This window comes from Melanostigma gelatinosum, assembly GCF_949748355.1.
Source record: "Melanostigma gelatinosum genome assembly, chromosome: 6".
NCBI classification, from domain to species: Eukaryota; Metazoa; Chordata; class Actinopteri; order Perciformes; family Zoarcidae; genus Melanostigma; species Melanostigma gelatinosum.
The window spans coordinates 21,951,824-21,969,458 of record NC_136639.1 but is presented as its reverse complement, the minus strand read 5'-3'; the positions used below and the strand labels follow the sequence as shown (position 1 = coordinate 21,969,458).

Sequence of the window (17,635 nt, the reverse complement as noted above, 5' to 3'; positions counted from 1 at the left end):
TAACTGAGTCAATGTTAATACCCAATTTGTCTACATCGCTGAGGTGGAGCAAGTGAACAGTTTTAAGTTCCAGTGAATCAGCATCACAAACAACCAAACATGGTCATCCAGCAGTCGCATGGCAGTTTGGGAACAAAATAGTATCTATTGATCCGTGAACATGGACATTCATTTTTCATATTTACTTATTTTCGCGTTGCTCAGCATGACTTTCAAGTGAACGTTAGGGTTTAAGCAACAAAACCACATTGTTAGGTTTAAGAAAAACATACATTTGATGAATGAGTCACTTCACAGCAACACTTTGGGACACAAACTGATCTCATGGTTGAAAGTCCTGTGTTTGTTTGATGTCCACCTAGTCTTTCTCACTGTTTAATACTACTTCACTAGCTCTGTCCTTTGCAGTCACCTGGATGTCTTTAACTTGTACGTCCAACATTCTTCTTGGCTTTTTGTGCTGCTGACACAGAATTTAAACACATTTCGTTCCCACTACATTATGTTTTGTTCACAGGTTGACGTATTTGTGTGAGACCGAGTTGGGTCATCACAGATCTCCATCCAGGTGAAAAAAGGTCCTGATCCTGTTTTTTAAAGGAAACTTAAGAAGGGAAAATTGACATGCCAAAGTTTTGTAAACTTCTACATAGGAGCAATAGAAAGCATCCTGACTGGAAACATTACAAACTGGCATGGGATGTGTACTGCCCAGTACAGGAAGGCTCTACAGCGGGTGATTAAATCGCCAGAACATCATTGGTACCCATCTACTGACCATCAGTGAAATTGGTGACAAGAGGTGCCTGCAAAGACCCTACGGATAATGAAAGACAACTGCCTGTTCACCCTCATGCTATCTAGCAAGCGTTACAGAAGTAACAGCTGCTGTACCACCAAAGCAGCTTCTTGTGAGACTCTAAATTCATCCTCCACATACAGTATAGTTAAGTTTTGTTATATTTTTGTGTGATTTTATGTAGCCAAATGGGACCACAATCTGCATTTTGCTGTGCAAACCTGTTGTACAATGACAATAAAGTAACCTTGTAGATGGCTTGTTTTTCTCAACTTCTCAACTCCACTCAATCTCTCTCCACTGATACACATGGAGCTGTATCTTATAAGAGGAATGATCAAAAACTTTTTTGTGATCTCTCTTTCTAAAACAAGCATTGAGAACAACTAGATTGATACAGTGGCAGCAAAAGCTGATCAAAAAATAAAATCCGTAACTTCCGAGAGTATTTATAGTGTGTAAAGTCCATTCTGTAATCAGTTGGTTGATAACATAATCACATAATCAGACCAGATGATACGTTTGAAGAATTTGATGACATACTTCTGGTGTTTCCATTATTTTGGCAGAGACTGGTTGTTTAGTGCATGGTCCTTGTGTCTTTCCCTGCATGTCTGCAAGGAGAGATATTCACAATACGGCCACATGTTTAGTTAATACTTGACCAGTGATGCTCCACCTGGGTATTTTTCTGCTTGTGAGACCCAAACAGAAAGCCAAAAAACACACAGCTGTATTCAAAAGCACAGTATTGAAGACTATAGAGAACACGAAGAACAAAAAGGTCCAGAATATAGATATAGCAAAAAGAAAAAGAGAAAGCGAGAGAGAGAGAGAAGCTGTGATGCAATCTGGTTTGCAGTGACATGGCAAATTAATTTCGATGAGACTAATCGTTTGTGTCCATGCTGCTTTGTGAAAGGTCAAACTCAGATGTGGTGTAAGAGATGACGATCATCCCGTTCATACTTCAGCCCACACTCACTCTCATTCATCTGAAATAAAGAGAGACTCTGTGTGAAACTCTGGCCGGCATTTCTCTTAAGCTAATGATGGCTGACATTTTGTCATAGTGATGAAGGTCTGTGATGCCACCCAGGACGAAAAACCAAAAGAAGAAAAACAAAATGAACGTAATGAATAACATTTGGTCTACAATGCTGATGACCTATTCAAGGTGTATTACTTTCATTTAAAAGCCAGTGGTCAGTGATAATAATTAGTCCTTAAGAGAAGATGTCAGAACCTATTAGCCGGGTCTCGCTTCACGAATGTGAACGACAGCTAAGGAAACAGAAAATGTTAGCAAAACACTAAATGGTGTGTGTATGTGTGTGATTTCCAAGTGCTCGTTCCTTTGCGATTCCACACAAATGCTGCGATGTGTGTGATGTGGTGCTGTGATTCATACTGTAATTGTTTAAATTCAATTTATTAAATGAATCGAGGGATTTTAATTTACAAGCAAAAACCCACAGTCTCATTCTACTGCTCTGCATGATGAACAGTTATATCAATTTGCATTATGCTAGTCTATTTACAGAGTTGGATCTTCGAATCTAATATAATTGTATCTAACCTCATCCCATATTACCACAGAAATTAGGATTTAAAAAGGAAATGCAAGAGTGGTGGTTAAAATTAAACACACAATTACATGAAGAAAACGTGACAGTGTAAAAAGCATGTAATGTGACATGAAAACACGGAGAAACACACATATTAGATCAGCTGTCAGAATCAATGACTTTAGTTTGGCAGAGAAGAGTTAGAAAATGTTGCTCTGATGTTGAATGAAATTCAGTTATGACTAATTAATTCAGAAAGCTTCATGTCCTCACTCTTCAAATGAATTCAAGTGTCAGCTGCCTCTGCCTCGCCAATACAAAATACTGCAACACCATCTGCTGGCACATGTTGGAACAGCATATATCTTTTTTTTTTGGGGGGGGGGGGGCTATGGGGTTTATAACAATGCAAGATACGCATGAAATACACTTTACTTTTCAATGCAATTGCAAGTGACAATGAAGAACCGTATTTAAATATATTCTTTCAAATGCATAGAATGAAAGACAGAAGCAGCTCGTGAAATCTGAGGTAGGCTAGTGTGATTTTAGAGTGCCCACTGTGTCTGTGATGGCTGCCTCAGCTGGCCAGATGTGACCATCACCCCTCCATGTGGTCAAAGTTAAACCACAGTGATTGTTGATTCCAGACATTAGCATCTTAACCCTTCCCCGATTCCCAGCATGCAACCTCCTGCACACCTGCTCCCTTGCAAAGATAGCACATGTAGCTAAGTGTTTTTGCCTCGTGGCTAAACACTTAGCTACATGTGCCGTGTGTGTGTGAAAGGGGCCATTGTGTGTGGTCCCTTTCACACACACACACACACACATGCGCACACTTCATGTGGGGATCTGTCGGTCAACGCGGCGGTCCAGCACCGGCTCGACTGTCTGACTGACCCATTCATCTCCTGCGGGGGCCGTAATGAGCAGACCCTCCCCGTTTGGACCGAGCTGACAGAGAGAGATTACTTTAAAGTCTGCATGGATTTTCTCCCTGGTCCCCGCCTCCCCATTCCTCTCCCCTGAAAGTGGTTAATTCAAAGTGCATTAATGAGGAGCGATGGATAACACACTCTTCCTTTAATTACCTTCCAGCGGAGTTCTTCAGGGGAGGCCTGGTGACTCCCATCTTATGCTGGCCTGTTTGTTTGGTCTGCTTTTAAAGTCTTTTATCGAACACATTTTGTAGTCGGGATAAATCATAACAAAACATCCATGGGCCGGTGCTGGACTTACTGTATATTAAGGTGACAAATAACAGGATATAAACCTTCATAAATTCCCTAGAGTGTAAATATTGTTAAATGTCTAACACACACTTTCCAGTATAAACTAATTATTAGCAAGGTCAGTGGACAAACCATGATTCTGTGAATCACGAATGCATCAATATCATTCAAGGTGCATGCTGGTATTGGGTATTGTGCACTGGAAAGAGCTTTGGCCTTTGTAAAGCAGCAAACGCACTTACAAACTGTGCAGCGATGATTGATGGCGCATGCACACGATGAGAATAATTCTACATAATAGTATAATTACTGAGCACACTGTGGAATAATTGTTCTGGAGCATCAAGGGACCTCTTTTCTCAAGGAAAACGCAATCAGACAGACTGGCGCGATGAGAGTGTAGTGGCCCAAAATCTACCTAAAGGGCTGACAGAGTTGAAAAAAGAATTCCAATGTTATGTTTGTTGGGCGAGGAAATAGTTGGACAAGAGTCATCACATTACATTTATAATTGTGTTTCCAAGAGTCTATCATAATGTGTTTTGTCCTCACTCATTACCAACTCACTCAAGCCTGATGCTTAATTCATTGAAAACTATGAAGAGATGCTCTCAAATTTCCTCTCTTGTGTTTTTCCTGTCAAATACACAATTCCTATGAGAGTGCCACTGTTTTTTATTTTTTGCTTTTTTGTTGTTGTCATGCACTGGTTAGTTATGAGAGGTCAGAAGATAACTAGAGAGACAAAGCTGCATCAGTGTGATGTATAATAGGGTACCTGCTGGGTTCAGGACCACTTCCTTACAAAGTCTCAGGAGGCTCCTGTACCTCAGACGGTGGCCTTTCAGCTCTTGAAAACCATTTCTTCAGCTGCAGGCGGTGACTGTCTCCAATTACCGGTACAAAAACTGCAGAGTATCCAACCGCCTCATTGCATCTGGGGGCTCCTGTCTGATGCATTTATCCATGTCAGTATCAGTGGCTTCCTGATGGCGGAAGGAAGGGTGCACCTGTGCCAAAACAACAGAGAAATACTGTCAAAGAGGCCACTGGCAGACACAACATTAGGACTAATGCAATGCATGTTTCAGTATTGACTTTAAAAACCCTTCCCATTTGTTCACAAATGATCTCATTCTTGGCCAATTGCACTTACCGGTACTCAGTTTGAATGAGGCCTGTATAATACTGTAGTATTCCACTCCCTTAACGCTGCATCCTTATAGGGGACTAGGACTCTCCTTCTGTATTTGATACTCAAATGTCCTTGAATGCCGGCCAATTATGTTTCCTTCTCCTAACTTCTGATTGATCTTTTACATCCAATTTGGGTGTATAAACCGTATGTTTTGCACTAAACATACAGTTTGAAGTCCCCTCGAACTCTGCAACATGTCTGCTCAGTGCGGGTGGGTGGGCCTTTGACACTCAGTAAATGTGTTCCTTCATCACTCAGCCTCTGCTGTGGTCCGGCCAGTCTTATCCAGCCTAATACACATTGATTAGTCAGCACAATCAATGCGCTCAATGACAATGATTCAGTGCACTGTATAAATGTATCGACTGCAATCAGCTATCAACAGCAGCCCTCTTTTTCATGCATTTTCTGCGTTTTATTAGCTGTGTTTTGATGGAACAATAATTGTATGATTCTCTGTAGAGTTAACAGACATATTTTATTAAGTGATACCGAGATGAGATAAATAAAAAAAGATCTATTGACCATCTGTCTAGATTTTGTTTAAATAAATAAATAATTGCACGAATGAATAAAAAAACATTTTCGCACAGCACTGTGATCCTCTAGACAGCCACCAGAAGGTGGCAATGTCTAGCTGCTGTTGGCATCAAAGTACTGAAAGCTCTTTGCTGCTCTCTTATCCTGAAGTGCTGCACACTAAACCATATGTTCTGCATCTTAGCAGAGGTGGCTGCACTGAATAAAAGATAAGTGAATATGTGCAGAAATTTGACTGGTCCAGGCTTAAAATTTAATTAGAATAAGGTCCTTCAAAACAGGAAATATAGAAGAACAACTGTTGGATATAGTAGCCAACAGTTTGGTAATACAAAACTAGTTCAGCCACCTGCATTCAGGTTGAACATGCAAAAAGACATTTAGCCTGTCAGTCTGGGTGAGGAAAGTTTTTGGGGAATACCACAACACACCTATCTGCTCATACAAAACACCATCTAAGTGGCATGTGATGTATCATCTTTCACGGAACAGTTGAATTCGAGGAAGGAGAGAAGAAGGAAAACCCCAACGTGAAGCATGTAACTTTGCTGCCGCTGGTTTCCGTGGCCATGCATGACCGGGTCATGTAATGAATATTGATAAAGTAGAAAAGCCTGTTTAATCAGGACGGATCACTGTGTAGAGGTGGAGAATGTCAGAGAGAGCAGGCACAGCTGCTTGGTGAGAAATCCAATATTGACTGTCGGGATAAATGTCCTGCATATTCTCTCATCTGTCCCAGGGGCCGTGGTATTATGCCTCTCACGTTAGCACTCCTAATTGGATTAAAAATGGCTTGTTATTGGGAGAAAAATGACTGAGAAAAACTATCATGATTATTGCCTCTCAACAATGTTGGCTCCCAGAGCTGAAGTAATTGTCGCGGCTTCAGGAAAATGTCAAAAAATCAGGAGACGCAGTCTGTTTTCGAAAAACAAACAGTTGCTTTGATTGATTGCGCGATGAGATGGAGCCAAAGGGAGACGACAGTCACATTCCGTGCCTCATTCATTGTCTCATTCTGGTACAATAAAGCAAGTAATGTCACATCAAAGAGTGGCATTCATTTGCAACATTTTATACTTTTCAGATTGTGTCTGTAGGCAGACGTGTACTGTAGCTGTACATGCATGGCTGTGAATGCGTGCATGAACATGAATGAAACAAATCCATCAGCTGTCCACTGGGTTTTGGTTTGTGTACCACCAGGAGCATCCATTAACAGAAAATAAATGCCCGACGCCATAAAGCTGACAGTGTCTCATTCATACTGACACTCTGGCTAAATTACACATAAAAGCACTGATAACATCATCATTAAATATTGATTTTAAGGGTGGTAGAAAGAAGAAGAAGAAAAAAAGAAAGACATCCACACATATTCTGCAGATGAGGGGATTTGGATGAGAGTCAAAGCAGATGGAGCAGAGTGGTTAAGTAAAAGAAAACGGTGGCTACTTGTGGGAGAAAGATGGACAGAAGAGAAGCAGGAAGAAGAAAAAGGAGAGAGTGAGAACGAGTGGGTGAGGAGCAGAGGGAGGTAAGGGCCTGGGAGGGGTAGAAAGAGATTTAAGGCTGAGGCTCAGAGCAGATGTTAGCGTTGATGATGATGGATGCAGGTTGTTGAGATGCAGAGTTGTTATCATGAGAGGCACTCGCAGCCTCCTCGCAGCACACTTTCCTCCCCAGATGTCACTGCGCGTGTGCGCGTGCGCATGCGTGCACGCTTGCGTTTGTGCGTGCGTGTGTGTGTGTGTGTGTAACACGACAGTGGAGAAGGAGACGCTGAAATGAGCAAGGCACACGCCCAAATCGGGCTATAGCACTAAATATCGACTTGGTTTTCAATGAGGAGCTTGGATTGAAAAAATCGTTTTAATGCAAAAAAAAACAACCTATATAAGTGATCACATCAATGAACAGACGCAACGAGACACAACGGAGGGACTGATTTGTCACAGATGAGGCTGATGAACAGCTTCTTTCTGCACTCCACGCAGTGGAAAGCAACCTCTGAAGGTCTAAATTGGATTAGTTTGATGATGTTTCACCTTTTAGAGACATTTTCTTGCATTAAACCACATATCACTTAGCTACCACATACATCACTGCAATGATCCAAAAACACACGTTTGCTGCAAACACACAGGCAGCAGCTGGTGCGTGCGTGTGTGTGTGTGTGTGTGTGTGTGTGTGTGTGTGTGTGTGTGTGTGTGTGTGTGTGTGTGTGTGTGTGTGTGTGTGTGCGTGTGTGTGTGTGTGTGTGTGCGCGTGTGTGTGTGTGTGAGTGAATGGGACATGCTGAGCGGTAACCTGCTCTACACTCTAACCAGATAAAAGGTGCAGGGCAGAAACACGTTGGTAATTGATTGCTAATTAGTTCCTTTGTTGTCGTCCATTGTGTCCTGACAGAGCTTTGCCCCGGGCTGTCTATTCACCGGCAGAGTCTGTGGCCTCGCAGCGAGAAAATAAGCATCGCCATGTCCGTAATGAGCGAGAGTGATGTAACCCCAACAGGCGATAAGAGCTGCTTTACAAAGCTGCATCCCCGCTACTGAACTATTGGATGCAACTAGAGGACATGACAGTGTAAACGGTGGATTTTGTTTTGTTTTTCATTCACTTCACAGGCATCCTCAGACAAAAAATAAGGCTGAAATTAAGCTCCCCCTAAAACTGTCCAGGTGCATTGTGCTTTACAGTATGTGGTGCAGGACACTGTGCCATAACACCCGCTATATGCTATACCCACATCATCTCTCTCTCTCCCTCTCTCATCAGTGCATGAGAAATTACCTAATGAGGAATGGGTCGCACATTTCCACAAACTCATTAACCCGCGAGCGAGTGAGACTAATTGCAGCGTTTGGGTAATGTGATTTCACATCTGTTACTGCGGCCCAGGACACAGTAGTAGTCAGTACTCTCTCTCTCTCTCTCTCTCTCTCTCTCTCTCTCTCTCTCTCTCTCTCTCTCTCTCTCTCTCTCTCTCTCTCTCTCTCTCTCTCTCTCTCTCTCACACACACCTCCAGCCTGGATGGGTGGAGCAGCAGTCGCTGTGGTTATAACGGTTGATTGACTGTTCTCACGCAATGTGTAATGACATGCCTCTGCAGGGAAGGTGGGACACCTGCATTCATTCTCATCAAAAAAAGATATACTGCTGCTAGAACTGGGCTGGGTGGTGTATAAGTGAATAATATGAGACAAATAAGCAATGACTTTGAGTTGGTGACCATCATGAAACAAATAGCATTAAAAGAAGACCAAATAGCATTCCTTTGTTTTGTTTTTCTCTCCGGTTCCCAAAAGATTTCCATTTATTTTTGAAAATCAATGTCAGATTGAGAGGGTTGTTCAAAAGCACCCTTTAAAAAAATGGTTGAACATACATGAGACTTGACTATAAATTCAATGCAGAGAAATACAATTATTTCTTAATTAAGGCTTTCTTGCTTTACTGTAATTCGCCATTCTTCCACTCTGTAAATTAATACAATGTTGCCTGTTTTTTGTATCAGTCTGTGAATGTAATCACAGTGTGATCCTGTATTGTGCTGCAGCATGGCACACTGGCAGATAACTGTTTTTTTATTGTATGTTGAAAAACTTCAGGCAATTCATTAAGCTAATTGCGAATAACAGAAACAGACACACACACTCACACACACACACACACACACACACAAACACACACACGCACACACACACACACACACACACACCAAGCACAGAGAGGAATAAATAGTTTTTTCAGGGTCTTGACTTGAGTTGGTATTTTCAATATTTCAGTGAATTACTGCAAACTAATTTATGTTAATAGAAAAGGTGGGAACCAACTGTTTAATATGGGGAAAGTAATATACTTTTGTTAATTATGATTGATCCTTTGTTTAACCCCCCTGCATTGTTACAGAAACTCCAATTATAAGTTTACAGGCAGTGGGACTGCTTATGGTAATGCCATATCTCATCAATTACCATCCCGTGACCGTAAATTGGCCTCAGCGCTGACAACGAGACGAGGTTAACACGCTGATTAATTTGGGCTGCTGTGATTTCAGGCTCAAGTTGACACTTATAATCTTTGACACAGACAGTGAGGTTCGCTCACTTTCATAATGGAAAAATTGTATTTACCGCTCTCTGAGCCGAGTTTACAGACATTACATCTCACATCAGGATAATTTGAAATTAAGGTAACGCAAACAAGGTGAGTTTCTCTTATTGTACAAATGATGGGCAAGTAATGAAGCACTTTGAATGAATGTCAAATGATCAAAAGGTGTAAAAGCTAAACTGCTTAACATGGATTATCTGTATTTTTTGTTATGACACGCAATGTAGAAAACACTGTAAAAGCTAAGTGCAATAATAAATCAGTAATAATGGAAAACGTGTCTGTTTAACAACTTCAGTACGACAGTGTGTCAGCTTGGATTCATAAATGTCTGAGGAATGTGTTTGTCCATTGCTTCACCAACATAATCGTCATTCTTACTGTTTCCATGTTACGGATGCTGTGGCTTAGTTTCCAACGCACTGATTGTGAGGCCTACTGAGCTGCTAAATGTACAGTTGTGTGAAATGGCAAAACGTTTTCTGCATTTTGTTTCACTTGTTCCTTATAATATAGTCCCAGAAACTCCCCGACCAACTCCTCTCACTATTTATTCATCGAATTGATATTTTTACGAATGGATTTGTGCTCATCACTTTGCTAGGGGTCTGATTGACAGGTGCGAGACAGCTCCTCCCATGAACAGCTTGTTCTGCATTAGTGGACTGAGGTGAACACGTTATTGATAATGCCTCATAGGACAAACACAGGTGCGCAATTTTGAGCACTATAGGTGTAACTCTTTATCATATATTTGCTTCAAGTTTATTGCTGTAATTCAAGTTTCTAAAAATTACTTTAATCTGAAGTTAGTCTCTGTGTGGGTGGGTCCAGTCGGTCAGTGTTTCTGTAGGTCTATTTGCACTTCCATATAAATAATAATGTGAAAGATACACTGGGATGGTCCATGTAACTACAATTTGAAGACAGCCTAATTAAACCACTTCAATGATACCAAAAGTGTGGCCATTTGGCCTAGATTCTGTATGTACAAATAGACATTTAGAAACGAGCTAACCTAATAATACGGTTGCTGTGGCTCCTACAGTAATGTAGGATTAACCTGCAGATAGCAGAGTGTGACTCAGATACAGGCCGGTGAAGTCTATTAATAGGTTTATTGACAGGCTGAAATGTGATGGAATTCCCGTTGCCTTCTGTAACATTCCCATGAGAACTCGGCGGCCTTGTATTTTCATCTCCTCTGGTATTTCTGCAATAATATTGGATATTATAACAAGTTCAGTTTTGCTGCAACTAATCAATTGTACTTCTCGACAAAGGATCATAACAGCTAACTTCAGCCTTCAATTAAAAACTATAGAAACTATATATACACACACACACACACACAACTGTGATATCTCTTGTTTAGTTACAGTCCATCCAGTCTGCTCAGTGGGATGACCGTCATGGTTAAAAGCAATGACCGCCACATCCCAGCACTGACATCTTTACCGCTCCTGTCTGCCACACTGGGACCAGTCACCCTTCATAAACCCTTTAACCTCAGACACTGGTCACTGAGCAACGACCACTAATATAAGTTTGCGAAACAACATTACATCCAAAATATATATATAGTAAAAATCCCATTGTAATTTTTGATGGCTACAATCCAAATAAACTACAAGTACCATCAACAACCGACTGGAAGGGTGGGTGAGTACTGAGGGTCACGCACAAAGTGGCTAAAGGAATTTGTACAAAATGGACATTATATATCTCGTTAAACTCAATGGAGGCATGAATCATTCTTGTGTTGACATTCTTGAAAATTACTTTTATTTGTTTGTTCATTTTTAAATTGGTACAAACCCGTCAATGTGGAGCATTTGATCAAACATTTAAGAAATGTGTCAAGTAATAGCACATACAATAAGTTAAAACATGTCACAAAAAAGACCAGCGGGTACATAGCAAGAATGTTTTATGTACACAAAACATCCTAAAACAGCAGAGGCCTACCGAAAGATCATTGTTTGTTATTTTTTTCCTCTTAAGATTTATGCTCCCCTCTCATGCAGACGAGACTGCAGGTCGCCTCACAAAGTACCTCTTCAATCTGAGTGGGCATCATTTTCTCCTTAAATTATCCAAGCGTTTAAATCCACATGCACGGTGCATGCCTGAGACCCAGTTCAATAGGCCCACCTACAGTGTGGTGCGTGTGTGGTAGGCTGTTACCAAAATGTATACCCAATCTTATAAATAACCGTTTGACATAACACAACTTCACCTGAACACAATAACGTGTGTGCATAAAGACACACTCAATGAAAACGCAAATACGACGATTGTTTTGGCTCTCAGTAATTAGGGCATTTTGTCTAGAGAGCATTACAATAGTATTTATCATCAATAGTTGATAAAATCCTTTTGAATTAAGATAAATAACCCCATATTTTTCTTCCATTTGTCCATCAGTGTTGTCCTTTTCTTTCTGCCATTATGCCTAGATGAAGTACAGCCTCCATTTTCTCACATTTCAGGCCTGATTAGCTCGCGCGCTCTCTCGTTTTGATCTAATAGCGGGAATAAAAACAGAAAAAAGAGCCGCAGGGTGGGGCTGGGGAGGGGAGGTGGGAGAAGAGGAGAGCGGCGGGATATTTTTTGAAAAGTCACTAAGTGAAACTCATGGACACTGTGTGCTCCAGCGCTTTGCGCCGTAGTGACGCGATGCTTGTCCCTCTCCACATGTCACTGTCCGGGGAATTACACAGCTGCGGCGAGCCCGATACGTTCGTGGGGCCGGAGAGAGAGGCCGACATTCCGGGGAAATGCGACTGGTAGAGGTGGGACTGCAGACCGGAGCCGTTGGAGGAAAGGCCGTTGGAGAGACCCATGGAGTTTGGTGGCCCTGGGCCCAGGCTGCACTGTGACAGGGACTGCATGCCCGGCTGGCGACCCAGGGCCGGCGGGAGCTGCAGCTGGGAGACCCCCGGCATCCCCGTGGCCCAGCGAGAGTCGTTGGCGTGGAAGGAGCATAGGCTGTTCTCCATGGCGGCCGCGGCAGAGAACTGTTGCAGGCCCGGTGTTGGGAGCAGCGTCCCCGGGGAGCGGAAAACATTGCTGGTCTTCTTCCTTTTCTTCCATTTGGCGCGTCTGTTCTGAAACCAAACCTGCGAGCAGAGAGACACGACCGTGAGCCATCAGACGGACAGACTGAGAAACATATGTCTGGAGCAGTATCTGTTTATATTACACTGTGATGAGGGCACCAAGGCGGATGTTGGAAACATGTTCGGAGGATACGTGTCTGTGTAACCATGGGAGAACAATACCGTTTACGCACGATAATCTCCCTACAATCTCGCCACACAGACTAACTTTAAGGCTCTAATAGGACATTAGTGTCTTTATCATATTAATACAACAATGTATATGGGTATATAATTGTATGTATACAATTAGGCATGTATACATGTAGGCATAATGGCATTGTATGTATACATTGTATGTATACAGAGTTGAAGGCGGTTGGAGATTGCGTCCTTCACAGCACCCTGCTATAGCGTCCTCAACACAAATTCTCGATACCAGCTGGTCTGAATCGGACCCTGTACTGGGTTGTGAATTTCATAGTACATAAAATAGCCTCCAGAAGGCGCTTTGTATACAAACGCCGTCACAGGGGTATTTTATTACTGCACTGAGCCGAACTATTTATCTTTCTAACATCTTATTTACACGCAGATGAACTGTAAATTGCCCTCAATATTATGTGGACTTCAATACAAATGGCCGCGCATTACTGTACACAATCCACGTGAAAATAAAATCCACTCAACCACGCCCGAGAGCCCACAAAACACCCACGTACGCAGCTAAAAATCAAAACGAAAAAAAACCGCCCGCGCGTCCCCCGGTTGGGTTTTATAAAGATTTCACCATCTTCTGGCGTGATTAATGCGCGCGCGAGGCCGTGAGTCGATGCCTGCGTATTAGAAGTGAAATCTCGCTCTCATTGCGCTCAGCCATCCGTGAAACGTCGCCCAAACCCATTACACTCGGAGGGGGGAAAGAAAATGCAATTTCTCATTCCATTAAAAAAGTACAATATATTCTTGAGTCCTATTAAGACGTCGCTGATAGAGCATTTTGAAGAGGAGAGGCCGTGGAGGCACGCACGCGGGCCAACACGCCCACCGAAGGCTGCACCTGCACGACCTGCACTAATGTTTACCAACAGCGAGCAGGAGGCGACCTGCACCGAGCGGCTAGCATCCGGCACCGCATAGAATAAAGAATTGATTATTAAGGTGACTAATGGTTATACTGGGTTTATTGCTGTCAGTGGGATCATTTGCATGAATTTCACATCACTGGTTAATAACCCGTTCACTGTAATAAATAAGACTGAAATTGGTTGATAATGTGTTTGGTTTATTAGAGCCTTGTTCCTGCATGCTTGTTAAAAGCACTGCATGTTTCAATTGTTTTTAAAGTGGTTTATGTTTCCAAAATAATACAAACTAAATTAATAAAGTTTGCATTTAAAACTAAAATAAATCAATTGCATCCCTAGTAAAACAAAAAATGGGCCATACATTCCAACACTATTTATTTTCTAAAAGAAAAGGGGAAGAATATTCTGTGAAAGAAAGTATTTAAAGATCTTCTCTATAATATAGTGGGCATTATTTTGGCCAGGGTAACTCCCATTTGTAATGGTAAAACAAATATAAAGAAAAATCATTACCAAAGCATAAATACCACTAATGTCATTTTATGCAATATATGCAGGTTCACAGACACAAAAAGGAAACGAAAATTAGGCAAATTGAACCAAGTAAATAAATAACTTTCCCCTCCCAATTTCAACACAGGTGACGTTATGCAATATTCTTCTGAAATGTTTAAGAGCCATCTGGACATTTTTGACTTCATGGGCACCGGAATTCTGCTCGTTATCCGCAAGTGAGAATATTTCAGCACCTTGGACAGAGCCACTCGTATATTAGATGGGACACAGCTTCTTGGAATGACATAGCTCACCTTTTGAACACATCATGGCATATTTGAATCACATAATTAAAGCAAAATATGCTTGAGCTTGTATTTTCTAAAACAACTTTCATTTGAACACAACGAACAGAGTGAGAATGTGTGTTCTCCCTTCAAATAACACAATGTTTTTTTCATTTGTGCTAAACCTAAACAAGAAAATATTTCTAAATTACTGTAAATGATATGTAATGTAACTTCGATTGCACCAGTGGCGTCAATCCACCCTTTAGCTTTTATTTTCAAGCATTTGCACTCAAAACTTTAGACCTAATAGCCCAAAAAATGAATGAATGAATGGCAAAAGGACCAGTGACAAATAACTGAACGATGGGAGATTTTAGAAGTGACCTAACGATCTAGCTACAAGCGCGCGGAGGGAGCGTTGGTCCTGATTCCTCTACGCTCCACCCTACTTTGCTCATTGCTTTTCGGATGGATTTAAAAGGACGATTTTGGACATTTGTATCGTACTGAAAAAACCCCACAACATACAAATCTGGACCCAAAGCCGCACCCTGCTATAGACCACGAGAGTGTTTGTGTCCTGTAAAAATCCACATTGCGCAAGTGCTTTACCTGAACTCTGGACTCAGTGAGGCCGATCCTCAGCGCCAGCTCCTCCCTCATGAAGATGTCAGGGTAGTGGGTTTTGGCGAAGCTGCGCTCCAGCTCGTTGAGCTGCGCCGGCGTGAAGCGCGTCCTGTGCCGCTTCTGTTTCTGGCTGGCGGACTGACTGGAGCTCTGCTGCGGCTGCTGCTGCTGCTTCTCCTGCTCCTTCCCGTTCACCGTCATGCCGGCTGAGTTGGATCCCACGGTGGCGATATCTTCCCCCGGCAGGAGGGTGGTTCCCTCCACGGAGTCCGAACCAGGGGCCATGTCTCCCTGGTGCCCCTGGTCTGGCACCCCACCACCCAGCCGGCACTTGAGAGCCTCTCGGTGTCCGAGTAACTCTGCAGCATCCTTCATCCCTGAGAGGATGAGGAGGAGAGAGGCTTTGAGTAAATACATGGCAGATCTTACAGCGCTGCATTTTTAAATGAGAGTCACATGAAAAAGTCAACAGACGTATATCAATTCAAATAATACAACAAATAAACTCAATGTAGCTTGGGTCGTAATTTGAAATCGTATTTTCTTTTCCTTTGCTGTCAGATCATTCCTCATTCCTGATAAATTACTGAAAAGAATTGCATACATCAACGATAAAGCATTTAGCTGTTAACACAATTAACTACACAGTCTATCTATCACATCACAAGGTTGAAAAAGAAGTTGGAAATCTTACACTGGAGTTTAGGGCCGGAGTTTAGCGAGGATAACTCACCGAGCCGAGTATCCAGGAGGTCGGCATGAGAGAGCATCGCGTACCGCTCCAGGGTGAAATGCGCTCCAAAAATCCCACAACTTTGGGGCAATTTAAAAAGTATATATCGTCTAAATGAACGAAAATTCGGTTTGTGGTTAAAAAAAGGAGGTCCCTTGCATTATAATGTCCTTTAGAGCGACGGGGAGGCGCTTATTAGTTGAAAGAACCCGTGAGCTGCCTCAAATAAGAGCCAATCGGAGCGGGAGCTTGGAAATGTCAGCGACGTGACTCCCCCCTCTTTGTTTTTGTTTTTTTATTCTTTTTATACACACAGACCAAAGAAGGCACGCGCGCGCACAAACCCGAACGCGCACCAAACACTACAATTCAATTCAAGCCTCCGCCATTCCCGTGCTCAGATGTATTAGCTTTTCATGCTCAAATTATTCCACGTTCGACATCTTAATGTGTTTGTTTAATCTCATATAGTTTGTGCAATGACGGGACTAGTGTTTGTGGACATACATGCACACTGGAAGGTGAGCTCATGCAAAACCTGGTTTGCTTTTGCTCCAGGAGACAAGAGCGTCCTGCTATTTGAGAGAGAAAATGTGTTTTTATTGAATAATTAACTTTCAAATGACTGCTATGTTAACTAGCCTGTTAACAGACAGTAACCCAGAAAGGGAGGATTCATTTCCCAAATTAACGACAATAAATCTATAAATCAAAACAAATTTCCAGCTGATTGCTCTTTCTATCTTCATATGAAATACAGTTGTATATTGACATGTATGTCAGTTTGAGTGCATTCTGTAGATGAGTGTGGACTTTAGTCATTAAAAGAAAATAAATTGTGGGAGATGAGAAGTCTTGTAACGCCAGACTTGCTTCCAGAGCCCCACTTCCCTCCCGTCCTTGGATCACAAACAAAACGAATATCGCCCCCATTCCCCCATGGCAGGTGATTTGTGGAGACAAATCGAGGAAATAAATAAATAAACGAGTACAGATGGATTTAAGCTCCGTTAGTGATCGGCCGCTTTAACTCCCATCGACTTTTCATTAACGCGGGCGCAATTAGAGGTATTTAGGCCTGTTTGGTTCAAACAAAATCAGACGTGGTGGACCCTAAACGATTGTGCCCCTTTAGCAGTGGTCCATGAGTACGTCTATTATACAATTAACAGGACAGCCATTGATCTGCGCTCCACTCCTCCAGACAGTGCTGGTACACAGAGGGCTTTTGGCAGATGTCAGGGTGAGCCTTGTGAATGGACCACCGCCTGGGACTAAATAGGTTTCTTTGCAGCCGCACAAAGGAGGCGTCCGAGCGAGTAGTCCTCCCTCTCCTCCCGCACCACATAGGCAACTCATCTGTTATGCTCCTCGACCGCAATGTGCGCCGGGGACGCAGGGAAGTATGTGTGGCACAGCGTGAAAACTTAAGGAAAACGGGACTTGTGCATGGTCCACTGAGATGAGGAAAGCTGTGACCAGCTCCCGAAGGTTCAAGAGAAGCAATCATCAGCACCAGCACCAGCAGCAGAGGCTCGATTCGCTTGATTCAGACGTGTAGACCCGGTGAGAGGAGAGGGACTATAGCTACGCGTGTGTGGGGAGTTGTAAGGCCAACCCTGCGTTTGTGAAGGGCTTGAGCCAGGAGAGACGGTCTGTATGCTCTGGAAGACGTTTGATTTCCAATTTAGTGCAAGACAATTGATGTGATGCAAAAAAATTAAAAATAAAACCTAATGGTCGAAATTAACTCATGAAGGTCAGAGATTATCTTTAATTTTTGTTAAAATATTTGCACTGTGGATACATAATGAAACAGGTGTGGTGTTATTGTGTGCATA

At 42.4% G+C, this 17,635-nt stretch overlaps 1 protein-coding gene across 2 annotated transcripts; it reads right to left on the bottom strand.

Annotated features, from left to right (window-relative positions):
• Positions 1-11,296: 11,296 nt before the first annotated feature.
• On the bottom strand, positions 11,297-15,904 carry LOC306778337 (homeobox protein orthopedia B-like). Of its 2 annotated transcripts, none has more exons than XM_079269802.1 (3): positions 15,795-15,904; positions 15,047-15,438; positions 11,297-12,582 (listed from the first exon to the last, which is right to left on the bottom strand). In XM_079269802.1, exons 1-3 carry the CDS (start codon positions 15,829-15,831, stop codon positions 12,085-12,087), a joined length of 927 nt encoding a protein of 308 aa, XP_079125928.1. In that variant the 5' UTR covers positions 15,832-15,904; the 3' UTR covers positions 11,297-12,084. The 2 variants fall into 2 exon arrangements, with proteins under 2 accessions (XP_079125928.1, XP_079125927.1); XM_079269801.1 differs by having other exon boundaries at positions 15,756-15,879.
• Positions 15,905-17,635: the final 1,731 nt, after the last annotated feature.

Excerpts from the sequence above, each read along its gene's own strand:
- LOC306778337 (XM_079269801.1), bottom strand. The coding sequence starts at position 15,831 with ATGCTCTCTCATGCCGACCTCCTGGATACTCGGCTCGGTGAGTTATCC. Across the intron at positions 15,439-15,755 it reads CTCCGGCCCTAAACTCCAGT|GGATGAAGGATGCTGCAGAG; the intron begins GTAAGATTTCCA and ends TCATCCTCTCAG. Across the intron at positions 12,583-15,046 it reads TCACTGAGTCCAGAGTTCAG|GTTTGGTTTCAGAACAGACG; the intron begins GTAAAGCACTTG and ends CTCTGCTCGCAG.